Raw genomic sequence first — 19,548 nt, 5'->3', positions numbered from 1 at the left:
CAGTTCAATGATTTATTAGTCTAACCGTGGTTCATCTGGGATCCAAACAGTTTACTTATATATACGATAAAATTATAAAAAAGTACGCAGTCCTTTTTAATATTTAAATTCAATAAATTTTCAACTAAATAAACTTTCTAGACACTACATATAACAAAATAAAACTTCAGTCATAAAAAAGGAGTGCCGATAGTAACGCTCGAACTGTGCTTTCAGCTCGACAGAGAAGCCAAGAAGGTGCTGCTACTGTTGGTGGTAGCGGCACTGGAACTCAAAGGGGTGGTGGCGGCGTGGAACTCAGAGGGAGACACAACGGGGTATACCCCCTTTGTATCAGAGAAAGGGGGTAGTTGGGCTGTTATATGGGGGGTATTTTTTTTTTCTAAAAAACCGTCAAAAAACCAACTGATTTTACCAATTCACCGGATAAACCTCGGTTCGAACCGGTCACTTGAATCATAAACCAAGAAAGAAAGCCTTTCGAAGAATAGATAAAACCACAAATTTTTATAACCGTAATTGAATACGTGAATCGGTCAGAAAACGGTCGGTCGAAACGAACCGTGATCCGACCGGTTTCTGGAGAAGGCAACTAAACGTCGTCATTTTTCACTCACTAAAACTTCAGTCTGTGATATTACTCCACCGCGCAAGCCCTGGCCCCTAATCGATCTCCTCTTCGTCTCTCACACACACCGACACACAGTCCAGGGAGGAGGCCTGCTTCTCAAGTCTCAATCTCATTGAGCTCGCCGTCGTCGTTCCTTCCGAAGAAAGGAAGATGACTACTAGACAAAGAAAAGAAATTGAAAGTTGAAAACACAGAAATTAGAGTTTCTAAGAAAATAAAGAAGTGACGACACAAAAATTAAATTCTATCAGCTTAAATAAGAGTCAAATTTACAGAAAACTAAAAAACGTAAATTTGAAACTTCGTCCGATTGAATGATATTTATTTCCAGCGGAGTCATTTAAAGATTGGGGCGACTACACATTTTCAACGGAGGTGCCCTATCACAGTATTATTAAAACGGGACCGAATCGGCCGGTTCGACTAAAGTCGTGAGCCATGCTTGCTCCATACCATAAATAATATATGAAATTATTCTTTTCAAATATCTTTAAAATATATAACTATTAATTTATTGACATAGAATTATCGGTTAAGTTCCTAATACATACTTGAGCTAGCTCGTGAGCTCTACGCAGCTCCGGAGCTTTCGATGGGTCGAGCTTCAGCTTAACAATTCGGCATCATTGTTAACGAGTCGAGCTGTGAGCCAAACTCAATTTCTGTGGGTCGAGCTTAAACTTGATCAACCTCGACTCACAAACGCTCACTACCAACCCTACCGGTGTTAAACAACAAAAAGAACAATTTAAAAGGAGTTCACCATTTTCTTTCTAGATCTAGCTGGCACTTAACACCCACCATTATTCTCAAACTATTATTTATTCTTAAAACAAAGTAAACAATATTTCATTATTACCAAACTGAAAATTAAATAATATCCCATTTAAATTTTTACACCAATGCTTTAATGCAAATATCAAAATTTAAAATTTGATAACTTCAATTATATCTATTTAAATAAATTCATACAAAATTTATTTTTAAAAATTTTTTAATTTAAACATAATTTTTCAATTTAACATAGACTTTCAACAGTTATATTTAAACTCAAAATACTACTATTTAAAAATATTAATTTATTTCATTTAAAATTAAAATTTATTAAACTTGAAAAATTAAATATCTAAATAAATTTTTCAGAAAAATACAAGTTATTAATTTTCTTTAATGTATAGAACAAAATTTTAAAACAAAATAACATGAACACTATAGACCAGTAAGAAGCACATTTTCCCTTTGTACCCTAAATTTTTAACTTCGGACATGTCTTCTCTTTTTTCTTTTTTAAATATTATAACTATTATTATTGTTATTATCTATTTTCTTGGGTTTTATATTTTAATTCTTTATTATTACCTAACAGTATTTTCACTATCCAATTTCATTTGTATGCCCAAAAAATTTTTTCATGGTCCAAAACGTTAAACAACAAACGAATTTCAATGGCAAAAATTATGTTCACGGTTTTTGGCTTCAATAAGGTAACCTCCAAGAATTGCTGGGTCCTCAAAAATAGGCCCCATTAATTAACTCCCATGTTTACATGACATTATTATCATTTAACTACATTTTGGGCTTACATCATCAACTGAACACCAGCAGCTTTGTGGCAGCAACTGTCGGCACTTTGGAGGCAACAAGAGCACGTGTCCTCCACTTCAAGGTGCCACATACTTTCAGCACCAGAAGAAAAAAAATTCTTTCAGCACCCTAGCAACGGCCTAAAAAAAAGGAACCTTGATTGAATGAAAAGTTCCCGTGGCATTAGGAAGAACACAACATTTGAATCCTGATCCTCTACATAAAGAAGGACATCAAAAAGGTAAGGACCACAGTAAATGAAAAAAGAATGGTAAAGTGTCCAAAATTTAAACTAAGACATCATGAAGGAAGATTTGGCATAATTAAAAAATTGAATTATCAACTACAATGGTAGAAGTTTTCCATCATCTATAAACTTCAATTCCATTCAAATCTGTTCTGATAACTATAATTCCATTTAAATTTTCACTCCAACACACTTTAATTAATTAAATCCACAAAGTGAAATAAGACACAAGCATATCACTTGTTTTACAAAGAAGCAAGACAAATTTTCAAAATGCCTAATATACATAACTCTTATTTTTGAAACAAAACAACTCACCTGCAAGATTCTAACTCTACTCAATTTCAATTTTTAAGAGTTGTTTCAATAGATTCTCTTCTATCACCTGTAACCAACAGAAGAAACATATTCAAAAAAACCTATACGAAAATAGGGCAAATAAAAACGAAACAGAAAAATGATGGAGGAAAAATCAAAGATGATAACAGCAGTCATAGAGAGCGAGAAATATGGAGAGAGACACAGACAGAGGCTGACAACAACCAGTTCTAGGACTTGCTGCTTCTGCCACCAGCGACAACGAGCGCAGGGAAGGCATCTAAGCGTGATTGAGTGCGAGATGGTGACGACTGATGATGACCTTGAGTGCGAGACCAGAGACCGAGAGAGAGACCGGACGAGAGAAGGAGAGAGCTTGAGATTGCGAGGGCCAGTGAACAAGAGATGACAGAGCTCGAGCTTCAGTTACAAAGGGAGGAGAAGGAGACGTTGAGGGGTAGGCGCGCCTAACCATTATTCAAAATAACAACCCATCTCTTAGATTAAAAATGACAATGCAGCTCTTAATTATTAATTTCGTTTGATTTTTTGACTCTTTTGTTAAATTTTTTGTCTAGAATTAATAAATTTTGTCTACGTATCACGTTAGCTAATAACGTATCAAAAAACCATTTTAAGAGACAAAACATCCCTTATTATGTTAGCAGTATGCTGCAATAAAGTAGGACAAGTAAATCCATAAAAAAAAATTTTTACAAGACACGTAAACTCCTGATTACTTATAAACATAGACATATAAACCCATAATGAACCATAAAATAGGATAAGTATCTCTAAATTTCAATAAGTTATTGTATCTGTTGCACTGGTTGCTGGTCTTAGTTGGTGATAGCCTCAGTTTCTTGCTCCTCTTTCTCCTTCTTTTTCTCTATAAAGTCCTTATATGAGTGCAGTAAAAGCTACCTGATCAAGTTCAATCCCTTCGATCATTCTTTTCTTAATCTTTAATGCAAATTCCATATCCTCATCTTTGCAGTATCCATCTATTAGTGTTGTGAATATGATCTTGTCAAGTTTTAAACCTCTCTCATTCATCTTGATTACAAGCTTCTTAACTTTTTTTTTTCAAATTGCGGATCTTACAAATGTCATTGATTAACGTATTGTACGTAATCAAGTTTGGTTTAAGACCCTGATTGATCATTACTTAAAAATTTCTCAAGGTCAAATCAATTTTTCATATTTGTATGTCTGTCAATCAAAGTGGTATAAATAACACTATTCGAGATCAACTAAGGCCAGCAGGAACCAACTAAAGCCAACAACCAGTGCAGCACATAAAATAACTTGTTGAAATTTAGGAATGCTTGTCCTATTTTATGGTTCATTATGAATTTATGTGTCGACATTTATAATTAGTTAGGGGTTCAAGTGTCTCATAAAAATTTTCGTAAGGGTTTACTTGTTCTACTTTACTGCAGCATATTGCTGACATGACATGGTATGTTTTGTCCTTTGGAAAGGTTCCTTAATATGTCATCAGCTAACGTGACACATAGACAAAATTCGTTAACTTTAGATGAAAAATTTAACAGAGGATCAAAAAGTTTTATGGAATTAATGGTTAGGGACAACATTGTTATTTTTTAATCGAAGAGGGGCGAATTGTTATTTTGAGTAATGATTAGGGGGATGGGATGGGGTTTTACTATTTTTTTTTCACTGATTAATTTTTAACTTTTGACGAACGATATTGTTTTTTACAGACCTAAATGGATTGAGTGATCTATGTGTCTAGGACTCTAGGTTTTAAGAAAATCTGGTATTTAACAAACTTAGGTTGGTTGAGTGGTTAGCTCGCTCGTCTTGGCCAGTGACAGACCTTTAAATAGAACTCAAATTCGCGATAAATTAATCTTGGCCTGTCGGATTAGGAGATACCATAAACAACAAAAAAAAAAAAAAATAAAGAAAACCAAAAATTTAAATGTATATTCAAAATTTTAGGAATTTAAATATTTTTGGGACAAAAAACTAGAGATCTAATTATTTTTTCTCAAAATATTTAAACATGATCCGATGCAAATTATGTAAATTGATTGGATCGAACCAATTTTGTTATGGTTAATTAAGATTAAATTATTAAATGGTTTAATAAATATGTCCAATTAAATTGTGACAGCTAAGTATTTTTTTTTAAAAAAAAGGTATTTTGGTTGTCTTCATCTTAGTATCTCTTTAATAATAATTTAGGGTAAACCACCAAAAATACATCTACTCGAATTTTGTTATTGACAAAAATGCACAACATTAAATATATATTTAAAAAAATACTTTAGAAATTAAATTTTGATGCAGCTTTTTACAAATATGATTAAAAAAATGAGATTTTTTATCTTTAAAATTTAATAATTTTTTGTTAAGTATATATTTATTTCGTGATTTTTTTTGTTGACAACTAATATTATTTTAAAAAAATCACACAAAAATATATATATTTAGTAAAAAATTATCAAATTTTAAGAATAATAATATCTTATTTTTTTAATTATACTTACAAAAAATAGTATCAAAATTTAATTTCTAAAATATTTTTAAAAAATATATATTTATTACCGGATATTTTTGTGGTGTTTTAAATTGTTTAAGACCATTTTTGGTAGTTTATCCAATAATTTAATAGAATAATTAAGCTTAAAATTTCTCTCTCGCAGTCTCACCTGAGCATCTCTTCAAGGCTAGAAACTTTGACTCTGTTCAAACACAAAAGCTTCCACCACCTTTGATTTTCATGGCGATCATAAAAGAAGAAGAAGAAACAGAGCCACAACCACAATCATCGAAGAAGAAGATCCCACCACCCAAACCCCGCAAACCCAAATCACAACCCCAATCTCAATCTTCCCCATTCTCTTTCTTCTTCTACTTTACTCTTTCTCTCTCCCTCATCATCCTCTACTTCCTCTTCTTCTCTTCTTCTCTCTCCTCCCAAGACACCAAATCATGGTTCCTCAGCTTACCCACCTCCGTCCGCCACCACTACTCCAATGGCCGCACCGTCAAGGTCCAACCACTTCCCAACCACTCCCCCATTGAACTCTTCACCATCCAAGAACCTGAACCTTTACCTTCCACCGTTTCCGAGAACATCCTCATCGTTCACGGTTTCGGACTCAGCTCATATTCTTACCGCCATGTTTTACACTCTCTTGCCTCAAAGGGAGTTCGCGCGCTTGCAATTGATCTACCGGGAAATGGGTTCTCGGATAAGTCAATGGAAGTTACCGTTGAAGGGATCAATGGGGTTCTAGGGAGGTTTTGGTATGTGTACAGTGAAATCAAGGAAAAGGGAGTGTTTTGGGCGTTTGATCAGATGGTAGAAACTGGTCAGATTCCATATGAAGAGATTCTAGCTCGCATGTCAAAGAGGAAAGTGTCTAAGCCTATTGATTTAGGGCCTCAAGAGATGGGTAAGGTTTTGGGGCAAGTCATTGATTCTTTGGGTCTTTCTCCTGTTCACTTGCTTCTGCATGATTCAGCTTTGGGATTCACTGCTCCTTGGATCTCTGAGAATTCTCACTTGGTAAGGAGCTATCATGATGCACTAAGTATTATGCTTCTGCTTTCATATATCTCAAGGATTGAATAGCTACTATGTTACAAGTTTTCTTATGTGAAAAATTTGTTTTTTTTTTTCCCTCAATTTACATTATCACTTGTTAAAGATTTTACTATGCAATAATGAAATTGTATTTAATATATAAGTATAGCATAAAAAATGGGTGGGAGACAATAGAAAATCAGCACAAATTTAACTCATTTTGCATTCGTTAATTACGGCTAGAATTAGTTGAATAATATAAGGTAATAAGTGTAATTATGGATGTTAGATACATGAAACTATGGATTTAAATAAGGTAACTTTAGGTTATGGTCTCGAGAAATGTTTGGAAAACAATAAAAACCAGCCTAAATCAGTCCCAAGTTGCCTTATTTTTTACATTCATTCATTATTTTTGAAACAAATACATAATATTAGATGTAATAAATATGTAACTTTGGAATTACATATTATATGTATGAAATTATAGATGTTAAGTTAAATACGGTAACTTTGAATTATTTCCCTAGCATTACCGTTATCTCCCTAGCATAACTGTTCAAGCATATCTAATAATCCTACTCATATTGGAGATTCACAGGTAAGGAGTGTGACCCTTGTTGACCCTGTATCCTCAACTTCAGGAGCTCTCCCTATTTGTGTTCTGGAATACCCTGTGGTTAGAGAAGTGGTTTTGGGGTTCTCCTTGGCCTTTGCAAAGATAGTGAACATGTGCTGTTCCAAGAGGATTAGAGTTGCGGATGCGGATGCACAGAGGTTGCTGTTGAAGGGCAGGGATGGAGAAAAGGCAGTTGTCGCTATTGGGAAGAAGCTAAATTATAGCTTTGATATCGCAGAATGGGGTGGTTCAGAGAACCTGAAAGCTGTGCCAATGCAAGTGTTGTGGTCTTCTGGTTGGTCTAAGGAATGGAGTGATGAGGGTAATCGAGTCGCTCGTGCTCTTCCACGGGCGAAGTTTGTCACACATTCTGGAGGACGGTGGCCTCAGGTGAGCACAAAATGATTGATTGATTGATTAATCGATTGCCTTTAAAATAATGATATTGCCTACCTTATTTCCGCATGCTATCATGCTCGTGCACAATGTTTGTGTTACGATGCTACTTTCTAATCAGGTTGGAATAGAAACTCTGAAAGGCTATGCAATTCTGTTTTTGTTTGTGGAAGTTGTATTCTTTCTAGTTAGGGAAATGGATCCTCTCCAGTTTTTTTAACACTTGAGAGAATAAAGTGTGATCTCTCATCTTTAATTCTATAAGTGGGACCAAAAATAAAGAGGAGAGAGAGAGCAATGAAAGGTGAGATTAAATACATCCAGTTTTTTTTCCACTAGAGAGGACCCACTCCCTACCTGAGTTAGCTGGTTGCAGCAATGGCACTTGAATTTTAAATTGGAAACCGTAATTTCAATACTAGAGTGTGGAGTGTGGTGAGTGTGACATGCTCTATTCATCTAAGGATCTCTGGAGTCTCAAACTTGTTATAGTTTGATTGAACTTTCTAATTTTAAATTAATCAACTATCAAGTTGAACTTTTCAAAGTTCCCAACCCTTTATTGATATAGTAAAGAAGCAATGCTTATATTCTGAGCTGGTTTCTTATGTTTTAATAACTTAAAAGGGTTTTTTCTTATCTCATTAGGTTCCATTTTAGTTAAACATTCTCATTGTAGACATGATACATGATAGGGCTAAGTCACTTCATCGATGTCCCCACCTAATAAGATAAGGCTTTGTTGTTGTTGTTTAATTAAATAGTCTCCCAAATGAAGAACTTATTCTATTACTACAACTTTCGCACATGCAAATTGCAATAATTTTTCTTTCATGTATTTGCATGGTATTTTCTTTTCAGTTATATGCATGTTTCCTTTCATAGTTTCTTGTTCTTTGAGAGGTTTTGATTGGATTTGCAAATGGATAGAAACTGCAGGGTGCATATAGGTTCTATGCCCGTTTTCTATCTGGTAGGTTTTTATGACAGATTAGGTAGTACTAGTAGTGCTTCTTTCATTATCCTATTCCCCATTTATTGCATTGAAGAACAACATTAGTTGTTTCAAGAGTTCAAACAAAGGATCAAAACTGGTAACTCAGGAAAAATACCAAAGATTAGGTAGCATTTGATTTTAGAGGCTAGAACTAAGACTGGTGAACCGGGACTCGGTGTATTGTGTTTGGTGGCCAAAGACTGAAACTAAATTTTAGTCTCGAGACACAAAATTTCAATCCTTCAGTACCTCAAGAAAGTGGAGACAAAGGGGATTGAATTTTTTTTAGACGAAGATTGAAACTTTAATAACATTTCTTTTAAAAAATACCCTCATTTAACTTTTCAATTTCAGAATCTACTCCTCAATTTCCATATTTATCTTAAACTAAATATAATACTAAGACATAACTCAGTTTAGTACATTTTACATTAAATACAATACAGAGGCTTAATTTATTCTCTATCTCTCAGTCTCGGTATCCCAGTTTCAATCTCTCAGTTTTAGTCTCCCTTCCAAACGCAGCTTTAGAGATGCTATGCTATACTTTGTTATGGTTTGTGGGATGAGGAAGAAATAATGAACATTGTTTTTGGATTTGCCAAAAGAATTTTAATTAAAGGAAAGCTCATATGGTCTTTGCCGTACTATTTATTATATGTATTGTATGTTGATGCTCTTTTCCTTTTTAACTATCGAAAATTAATTTGAAACTAATGCAATTGTGATCTTAGGAGGATGCGCCGGATGAGATAGCTGAAAAGATTTCTGAGTTTATCTCGTCACTACCAAAGTCTGTGAGGAAAGTTGAGGAAGAACCCATCCCAGAACACATACAAAAGATGTTTGACGAAGCAAAAAGTGGTGATCATGATCATATACACCATCACCATCATCACCACGATCATGATCACCATATCGATGCTCACGTCCATGGAGCCGAATATATGGACGCATATGGGCTTGGTGAGGGGCATCATCATGGTTTGTGAAAAGCTTGATGTCTGAATTGTGCTGCAAATATTAACACTAGCGGATGAAACTCTACTCCACATTCACATGGTGTATGTTATTCTTTTTAACTGTTTACCGTTTCGAAATCTCTGAAAGGGTGAGAAGATTTTGGATGATTATACATGATGAGAAAGATGATCTTCTAACTAAAATACTAGCTGCTTCATGTAGTAGATGTTTCTCATACGCTGTGTTATTTTTTGGAGCCACCTTTTGTGTTGGGTTTTTGAGACATGTTTCGGAGGATATTTGGTGAGATAACACAGTATGGTTAATGCAATTGAGATATTTTAGTAATTTACTTGCTTTTGTTTGCCAATTGATTATATAAATATCATGTGTATCATTGTATACAAGTTTGGTTGAAGATACCACCCATGGTTGGAGTATAATCTATTCTTAATATATAAATATAAAAGTAGAAGAATATATAAAAGTAGATGGATAAGTTTATTCATATTATTTTTAAGACATTTTTTTTCTTCTACTAATGTCATGTTAGCAATGTCGTTTACTTGGTAAAATTTTAGAATCAATCACTCAATTTTTATCAAATCAACAATTATTTTCAAATCAGCAAAAAAATAAAATGTACAAAAAATATACAAGTAATAGAAATATATGCAAATTAGGCTGCAAAATTACTAAAGACAATAATTAGAAATTAATAGTATCTAACCAAATTTGTAACCTACAAGAATCAATGTCTATATTTATTATATTTTACCGTTAACAATACAATAAATTTATAACCCCAATAATTAATTTATTAATTTCTATAAATAACTCATTAAATGTAATAAACATTCATATTACAAATGTCATAATAATCTATTAATCATAATAAATTTTACGTTACAAATATTCAAATTCCATACTATTTGAACTACTTATATAAGTCTCTCATAACTATTTCTTCAAATAATATCAAATTTAGCACAAGAAATTTATTTTCGCACTACACATCTCAAACTTACTCAATGGAGCATCATTCTTTGGACAATATCTCTAAACAAACAGCCAATTGGTTTATCAAAGTTCGCGTAGTTCGTCTATGGAAAACATTAACACTCACAAATGAAGAAGAGTTTCTTTGCTTAGAAATGATTATATTAGATGAAAAGGTACAAAACAAATATATTTATTGTATTTTCAAATTGAACATTTTCCAACACTATTTTAAATTTGCAACACCTGAGACATTGTCTGACAGAGTGGGTCAAAGAAGTATATTAACAGGTAATTTCACTTTATACTATTTCAATTATTCTTATTAAAAATAACTTATTTTAAAAAAAATCTACACATTTTTGTTCTTTTTATTTGTAGATATCATTGGAAAACTACATGCACATCAAGAGATTAAGGAGAAAAAACCCATACAAATTCAAGACACATCTTCGAAAGAAGAATATACATGCAAAGATGGAGCAAAGATGGAACAAACAACACAATAGAAAATGCATACAACTTAACAATTCATAAAGAAATATCTTCATAAGAGTCTACGACAGAAAGAAGAAAGCAACAACTCTAACAATAACCAATAAAGAAAAAGGAGGACGAGCGCCACATAAGAAGACTAAGTCCATCAACTAAAACAAATAGAAAAATTAAACTACCAAATAAAAATGTCACTTTGTACAACTCCAACTTCCAAATTTTTTGTACTACAAATTATTTTAAACAAAACACCTTTTAAATTTAACTTTAATTTACACACATTTAATTTAATTCTATAAAATATAGACATTTTTAATATTTATTATATACTATCATTAATTTATCGTCCCGGATCGTGCAATTTCATTCTAGTTTTCTCTTAATTGGCGATCTTAGCATATGAGTCTTATATATGGAGTAACTGATATTGGAAAGTAGAAACATATTTGATTTTTTTTTCTAACAAAGAATAGAAAAACAAAGAAAACAGCAAACCTTTTAGTTGAAAGTTTTTTTAAATCCTCTTGAATTAGCCTTCTAATATTCTCAACAGGAGTACTATATTCCTTGTAAGGCTCTTTACGTCTTGTAGCTTCTTTGGCTAAGGAGTTAGCAAGCAAAACACAGCACCGAATTAAGAGAAGTACATCAGTCTCTAATCAACATATATTGAATTTTTTTTTAATATCTTTATTCAAGACATGAACAAAGACATTTGTAGTTTGTATAAGAATAACCTTGAGACAATTTGTTTTACAAATAACATCACAAAAACCCAGTTTCTAAACCTGAGTCAAACCCCGCTAAATAGCAAAAAGCTTCTCTCTAAGAGTTGAACTAGATGAAAGAGAACCAGCATAACATTTCACGCACTCGCTAACCGAGTTTATGATGATACAACTCAAACCCGCTGAACTAATATTTCCCATAAAATTGGCATCACAGTTTTTGAACTTATTCACTGGCGGAACTATCCAATCAATTAACAAAAAAAAAGGGGCACCAACTTCTCGGACATGAACTGATTTGTTGAAATCTTGACAAGAATTATATATAAGAATTTGAAGCTTAGTTAGAGACCAAAGTTGATCAGAATTGAAAATGTCATTGTTGCGGTTTCGCCAAATCCACCACACAAGCAGATAAGAATAGAAAATCATTCTTCTTAACATTTAAAGCAAACCAATCCTGCAAGTTATAATTTGAGAAAAAAGATTGAGAAGGAAAGTCGATCCTATGCCACATATTTTTAGTCATACCGCATTCACGCAAACAATGAAAAACAGACTCCACTCGATTGTAGCAACGAGGACAAATATCAGAATTAGCAAGATCTCTTTTAACTCGGAGAGACACTGTAGGCAAAGCCTCATGAAAAATGTATAAAAGTTAGGATGTACCTAGATCCAACCAGCTTGTGGTTCACATTAAGCAATAGGATTGTATCTGCGCTGCTCAACTCACACATTATCAAGAATAGAAGAATAACACTTCTCTAAACACCACTTGCCATCCCTCCAAATATCTTGCACCTTGAAATCCGAATCATTAATATGAACATAAGGAACATTAACTGCCAAAGGACCCTCTGGTTTTCATTTGTCAAACCAGAAAGATTGGTCCAACAGTCCAATACACCAAGAATACCTTTTTTTAAGCCATCTACTAGCTTTCTCAATACTACGCCAAGTATAAGATGGATTATAGACAGAAGGAAGCTCCCAAAGTAAAGTATTAGATAAATACTTATAGGGACGGATCCAGAAATATTATCATGGGGACTAATAACATATATAATATTAAAAAATTATGCAAAAAATCATATAATGTAAAATGTATTACAAAAATATACCGATAGAGAATATATTTTAAAATACAAAAAATATGTATGTACTTTTTATTAACGAAATGGCCGATTCTTCGTATCATAAAATTCATCGATAATAGAATCTGTATCAAATTTTTTGACAATTTTCTTTTCAATATAATTAAAAGACAATTAGCAAGAAATTCATCTTTCATTTTGCTTTTGAGTTATTCTTCACAACATTCATAGTTGAAAAAGATCTCTCAGTTGTAGTAGTTGAAACATAGAGAATTAATACCAAATGAATCAAGAATGACGCTTACAAGAAGAAACAAAAATCCACTTTATGGATTTGAAAAATTTTATTTAATTTAAAAATATTAGTAATGATATCTTTTCAGACTTTTTTAATATTCTTACTTACTTTTTAGATATTAGAAATCATTAATATTTAGGTTAGATTGGACTTTTATTTATATTAGACTAAATACTAAATAAATTTTTTAAGAAATTAAATCATACTTAATAACTTATTACTATTAATCTTTTTTTAAAAAAACTGAGGAGGGGGGCGAAGCCTCCACTCGCTCCCGTATGTCCATCCCTGAAAACTTAGCTATCATCATTTGAACTCAGGGTTTCTCTTTGCTATATAAAATATGTCAAACCAGTTTTTCCAAGAGAGCAATGTTAACACATCGAGCATCCTTGACACCATAACCACCGTACCTCTTGGGAGTAACAACAATTTTTCAGTTAACCAACTAAGTCCTCTCCCCTCAGTATTCCCCTTCCACAAGAATTGACGCATCATAGAATTCATCTTGTTGCAGACATAATCAGGAAAGAAAGTAATCTGTATATGGTAAACAGGAATAGATGAAGCAATAGAATTAATGAGACAAAATATGTCTGCCTTGTTAAGAAGCTTACCTTTTCATCTGGCTAGTCTAGACCGAATCTTGTCCAAAATTCCTTGAAAAGAAGCTTTATTAACCCTCTCATGATTCAAGTTTATTCCCAAATATTTTTTTAAATTTTGAGTGAAACGAATAGATGAAATGCTAGTAAATAAGTCTTTTCTTCTGTTTGAAATACTTCTAGAGCAAAGAGCCTTCGATTTATCTACACTCTCCTTCAATCTTGAGGCCTTGCTAAAGAGATGAAGCACATTCATGATAAGTTGAACGTGGAATTTTGTTGCTTTGCAAAAAAAAAAAAAAAAAAAGCAGATCATTAGCAAACATAAGGTGAGAAATCTGAGACCCTCCTCTAGACACCGCAACCAGCTCTCACAAACCATCTTCCACCTTTTTATTAATAAGACAAGCTAGTTACTCCATACAAAGAATAAATAAATAGGGGGACATAGGATCCCTTGCCTAAGACCTCTACAAGGGAAAAATCCTTCAAGCTTGGAGCTATTCCACATAATAGATAAAAAGGATAATCAAATACAAAACATAATAAGGCAGATAGTAGCAGTAGAAAAACCAAAAAGTTGTAAAGTTTGCTCTATGAATCTCCAGTCAACTCTGTCATAAGTCTTTTTAAGATCAATTTTAAAGACTAGAGTGTCTTTCTTGGACTTGGTACCTTTCATAAAATACAAGACCTTTTGAGCAACTATAATATTATCTGTAGTACCTCTACCTAGAATAAAGCCACCTTGCAACAGGCCAACAATATCAGTTAAAAAGGGATGCAGTCTATTAACCAAAATCTTGGTAATAATCTTATAAACCACGTTACATAAACTGATAGGTTTAAACTCCTTCAAACTAGTTGGAGCATTAACCTTTGGAATTAAAACAATTAGTGTTTTAAAAATTGTAGAATCAATGGTAGCACCAAAAAAAGCACTATTAACCAAAGCTCAAACATCTTTTTTCACTATACTCTAATATTCCTTGAAAAAGATAGCTTAAAATCCATCAGGTCCTGGAGCCTTAAGTGGACTCATACTGAACAAAACTGACTTCATCTCTTCAAACCTTACTGGAGCTATCAAAGCCTCACATGCTTCATGAGGGAGAGAAAGCAATGGATACTCACCCATGCCGTCCATCACTACATTTTTTTGTGAAACAAAAAAAATTTGAAAGAACGCCATTGCTTCTTTTTTAAAGATATCCACCTCCATTACACAAGTTCCATCATTGATAAATAGGCCATGAATTTTTTTTGTATTTTCTTCTTACAAGTGTTTGTGTGTGAAAAAATTGTGCTTTTATCACCCAAAAGAACCTACTTTTTCCTTGATTTCTGAGTCTACAACATCTCTTCTTGAAGCAGGATAACATTATATTCATTAAGACACTCTTTCTCCTTTGCTCTGAGAGATAGACTATCTAAATGCTCAAGTTGTTTTTGAATGTCATCAATCTTCTTTTCCAAGTTTTGCTTCCACACAAAGTTGTTGCTAAAGGTCTTTCTGTTGAACTCCAACAAAGTCTTTTGCACTTTAATCAAACAATCAGTTATTCGAGGCATTTTCCTACTCTATGCCTGTTGTACCACTGTCTTGTAATTAGGATGAGTACTCCATGCTTGTTGAAATATGAAAGATCTATTCCCTTTTGGCTGTACCAAACCAAAGCATCCAAGAAGAATGAGACAGTAATTTGAATGAAGTCTAGATAAAATTTTCAAATAAGCTTCTAGAAAGGAATATCTCCAAGAAACGTCTAAAATTGGCCTATCAAGTTTTTTGGCAATATTGTAGCATCCATGAGTTTTCCTATACCAAGTAAAATTTATAGTTGTACAAGGTAAGTCAAGAAGACCACAAGCATCTAACGTATCAGCAAAGACACTGGAATGGATTTCATAAAAAAATTCTGCATGTTACTTCTTCTGAATACAAAATTTTATTGAAATCTCCTATCAAGACCGAAGGACATTGACGACCAAAACTTAGAGAAACAAGATGCTCCCAAAGCAGAGTACGATGAGAATATTATGGACTCTCATACACCGTGCTATATAACCACTTTTTACCACCCAACTGAACTTCAACAGTAAGATATTGACGAAAGGAATTCACAATACTGCAACTTACATTACTAACAGACAAGAGAAACCAAATTCCTCCTTTATGGCCACAAGCCTTAATAATACCCACATCATAAAATTCCAACTTCTCCAAAAAATACTTTAAATTAGAAAAAGGGGCATGAGTCTCAACTAAAATAACCAACAAAGGATGATATCTCTTAACAAGTTTTTTATAGTGAACCCTAGCTATTTTATTAGAGGCTTCACTCACATTCCAAGCTAAGATGTTGAAATTTGTACTATCCATAATAACCATGAAAAATAAAAGAGAGAAACTAAGTACCCGTTAATAGGTAGCGGTAGTGACATCCCTAGAAGTTCCATGAACATCTTGATTGGCTTCGACTCCTTTCTCGCCAGGTGCACTTACCTGAACTTCCTACTCCACTATATTGGGTGAGCTTTACAGCGATGGAGGTCTTATCCTCTTGTACTTATTCTGTTGCGAGGGAGTTTCAGTAACATTACGAGGCTTGATTTGCACACCAACACTCTGAGGGAGCATTATTTTTTTGGATCCAGGAGAGGATGGTTCATTATTTTCTCTTAGTTTTGAGCTTGTGTTCGAAAGAATTGGGCCTTTTTTTTGTACTGGATCTTTGCCCATTTTGCCTTTTTTTTTTTCGGTGGACCACTTCCCATCCTGCCTCATCTGTATGCGGAGATACGTTATCCATTTTGCATGCTGATTTTTCTTCTCAGGATCTGTTGAATTCAGTTTCTCATTATTTGCGCCAGGATTTGCCAAATTCAAAAATATTTGGCAAGTTGTCCGATTTTTCGCAATTCAAATTTCTGGTGCTGGAGCACCCTGTTGTGGTGCTACTTCTCAGCTGCCATTACTAATGATGGACCAATCTTGATTTCATAGTTTCTCCCTTTTGAGCACTCTTCTGTAATATGCCCATAGCAATCACAGAGCCCACAAACCAAATATAAAATTTCATACTCAACATTATATTCAATTTCATCCACTATAATCCTTCGCAAGGTAAACCCAAATCGATCTGAACATAAGCACGAGCGTATTTACCCCTCTCTGCTTATTTTGTTACAAAATCGATCTTAATGGAGTTACCTATAGCCGAAGCTATCTTATTTATGGCTTTTTCATGATAATACATGATAGGTAACCCTGCAATCTCAACCCATACCCTGGTAGATCCAAAAGATCCTTCACCTGCACTAAAAGAAGGACTTCATGGTTTGACCGCTACATAGACCGTTCACCATCCACGGTCTTCCTAGCAAAATCCTGTCTCTTTCTTCTAGCGTATCAAATTTTGCCAAAAAGTAGTCATATCCCACGTCAATAAGTTCATAGCCATACTTCAATCGCCAAACACTGTTGAACTTGTATGACAAGGTGGTATAGCTTAGATTCTTGTCCAGAACTTTAAGAACTCTAGTGTCCTTGTAGAGTTGAGCAAGAGTCACTTACGCCTCCTCCGCGAAGGAGAAAGATCTTCCTATTTTTCTTTGACTGATGCCAATTGATCTAGATCCAATGCTCCCAGTATAGCCGACGTAGAAGCGCCCACAACTTTGTCGCGAAATGAAACCCTATCCTGTGTTGGAACCTCCTTGACATCCAAAGTAACCCCTCCCCACCTTTTCCTTTATTTCTGCCTCTGGCCATGCCGGAAATCTCACCTTGAGCCACCCTCGAACCTTCTTTCCCGCTAGCACAGTCACTCATATTCGTCTTACTCTCAGTGTACTCTCGCAACATATTTTTTTTTTGTGACTGAAATAAACTAAAAAAAAGGATCTTCTTAAATAGAGGGACAATCCTTTTTAAGACTACTCTTAAACTCCTCCCAAGGTGAAGGAAGCTCCACATGAGAAAGTTGTAACTTTATCGCCATCTTTGCCATAGTATCTACCACCGTATTTGCATCTCTCATAATCAAACGAAAGTCCGCCAATTCCAATGCATGATATCTCTTATTTTGAGCACCAATGGATCAATAAACCCAAAACCATCTTGGTGATTAGTAACAAGATTAAATGCTTCCACACAATCCGTCTCACAAATAACATCTCATTGACCCACATCCCAAGCTAAGAGATATCCTCTCCAAATAGCAAACAATTCCCTTTGAAGAACACTATTACTCTCAATCATTCCTAAACACCCCCCTTTGCCAACTCCCATTACAATCTCTAATAACACAAGCAAAACCAACACTATCACCCGAACCAAAATAACTAGCATCACAATTAATCTTGAAAGTACCAATGGATGGAGGATTCCAAAAACCATTTAGAGTAGAGGGAAGGGACAAATGTTGTAATTCAAAAATATTCCTAAGCTCCTTTTCTGAAGTTAATGCCAGACAAATCACTTTTTTCGGAAGCCAAGTTTCATGAGGATTAAAGATGTCATTATTCCTTGCTCGCCATATCCACCAAAGTCCCGAAAAGAACTTGAACGGATGCTTTCTGCTATGATACAAGAACCAGTTCTTCAAATCCAAAGGATGATAGGAAATATCCAACCTGTGCCATACAAACTGAGCTTTTGGCAATCCCGAATACAATGTAAAACCGATTCCTGGTTAGAAAGACACCTTGGGCACCTATTGACAAACCCCAATTTGACGGCTTATTTTGTATTGATTTTTGGGGATTTTATCACCTTTTACCCATATTTATTCAAGAAATAGCATGGTTTTGTATATTCTCCTTTAATTGTGCTTGAATGTGAAAACATGCTTTTTAGGACTCAAAATAGCTAAATTTAATTCACCTTGATTCTATTAGATGCCTTGATATGTTTGTTAAGTGATTTCAGATTTAGGAGGCAAAGATTGGATCAAGGGAATGAAGGAAAAGCATGTAAAGTTGGAGAACTCATGAAGAAATGAGGGAATCAAGAAGCTGTCAAGCCTGACCTCTTGGCACTTAAATGACTATAACTTGAGCTACAGAGGTCCAAATGATGCGGTTCCAGTTGCGTTGGAAAGCTAACATCCGGGGCTTCGAAACGATACAAGATTTGCCATAGTTGCATCGCGCATAGGGGCGCGCACGCGCACGGTACGCGGACGCGCCGATGGTGGCACATGACCCACTTAATGCAAAACGTGGCCAGCGATTTTAGAAGCCTTGTGGGCCCAATCCAACTCATTTCTGATGCTATTTAAGCCAAGGATTGAAAGGGAATCAACAGACTTTTGCATACTTTTCATACTTTAGATGTTAGTTATCATTAGTTTAGTTTTAGTTTAGTTTAGTTTTGAGAGTTAGTTTCTAGAGAGAGAAGCTCTCACTTCTCTCTAGAATTAGGATTAGGTTTAGTTCAATAATCTTAGATCTAGATTTTAATTCATGCTTTCATCTCCTTCTATCTCTCAATTATTTGTTGCTACATTCATCTTCTTCTATTCTTTTATTGTAATTTCCTTTATGTTGTTCTTATATTTTGTTGGAGATCTAGTATTGTTCCTTCTACTTTCTTCCAATTCAATAAGAGGTAATTCATAATAATTGTTCTTCTTTGCTTTTCTATTGTTGATCTCTTGCCTTTGTAGTTGTAGATTCCTTTAATTCTTGCAATTAATAATGTTTACTTCTATTGCACTCTATGTGTTTGTTGAAATGCCTCTTTTAGTTTTAGTGTAGATTTTGTTCCTCTTGGCCTAGGTAGAGTAATTAGTGACACTTGAGTTATCTAATTCCTTTGTTGATTGATAATTGGAGAGATTGCTAATTGGTTTGGAGTGCACTAAAGCTAGTCTTTCCTTGGGAGTTGGCTAGGACTTGTGGCTCAAGTCAATTCATCCACTTGACTTTCCTTTAATTAGTAAGGGTTAACTAAGTGGTAGCAATGAACAATTCTCATCACAATTGAGAAGGATAACTAGGATA

At 34.1% G+C, this 19,548-nt stretch overlaps 1 protein-coding gene across 1 annotated transcript; it reads left to right on the top strand.

Moving 5' to 3' along the window:
- The first annotated feature begins 5,422 nt into the window (after positions 1 to 5,422).
- AXR4 (alpha/beta-Hydrolases superfamily protein) lies at positions 5,423 to 9,665 on the top strand. The gene is made up of 3 exons (XM_016350031.3): positions 5,423 to 6,324; positions 6,944 to 7,351; positions 9,089 to 9,665. Exons 1-3 carry the CDS (start codon positions 5,533 to 5,535, stop codon positions 9,344 to 9,346), a joined length of 1,458 nt encoding a protein of 485 aa, XP_016205517.1. The 5' UTR covers positions 5,423 to 5,532; the 3' UTR covers positions 9,347 to 9,665.
- The last annotated feature ends 9,883 nt before the right edge of the window (positions 9,666 to 19,548 follow it).

This window comes from Arachis ipaensis, chromosome B6, assembly GCF_059453495.1.
Source record: "Arachis ipaensis isolate K30076 ecotype BB chromosome B6, ASM5945349v1, whole genome shotgun sequence".
NCBI lineage: Eukaryota > Viridiplantae > Streptophyta > Magnoliopsida > Fabales > Fabaceae > Arachis > Arachis ipaensis.
The sequence above is the reverse complement of the archived record's forward strand: the minus strand, read 5'-3'. Positions and strand labels throughout refer to the sequence as shown.

Bases quoted from the DNA above. Each gene is read 5' to 3' on its own strand.
- AXR4 (XM_016350031.3), top strand. From the start codon at position 5,533: ATGGCGATCATAAAAGAAGAAGAAGAAACAGAGCCACAACCACAATCA. The intron at 6,325-6,943 runs GTAAGGAGCTAT...GGAGATTCACAG, and splicing joins TCTCTGAGAATTCTCACTTG to GTAAGGAGTGTGACCCTTGT. The intron at 7,352-9,088 runs GTGAGCACAAAA...TTGTGATCTTAG, and splicing joins CTGGAGGACGGTGGCCTCAG to GAGGATGCGCCGGATGAGAT.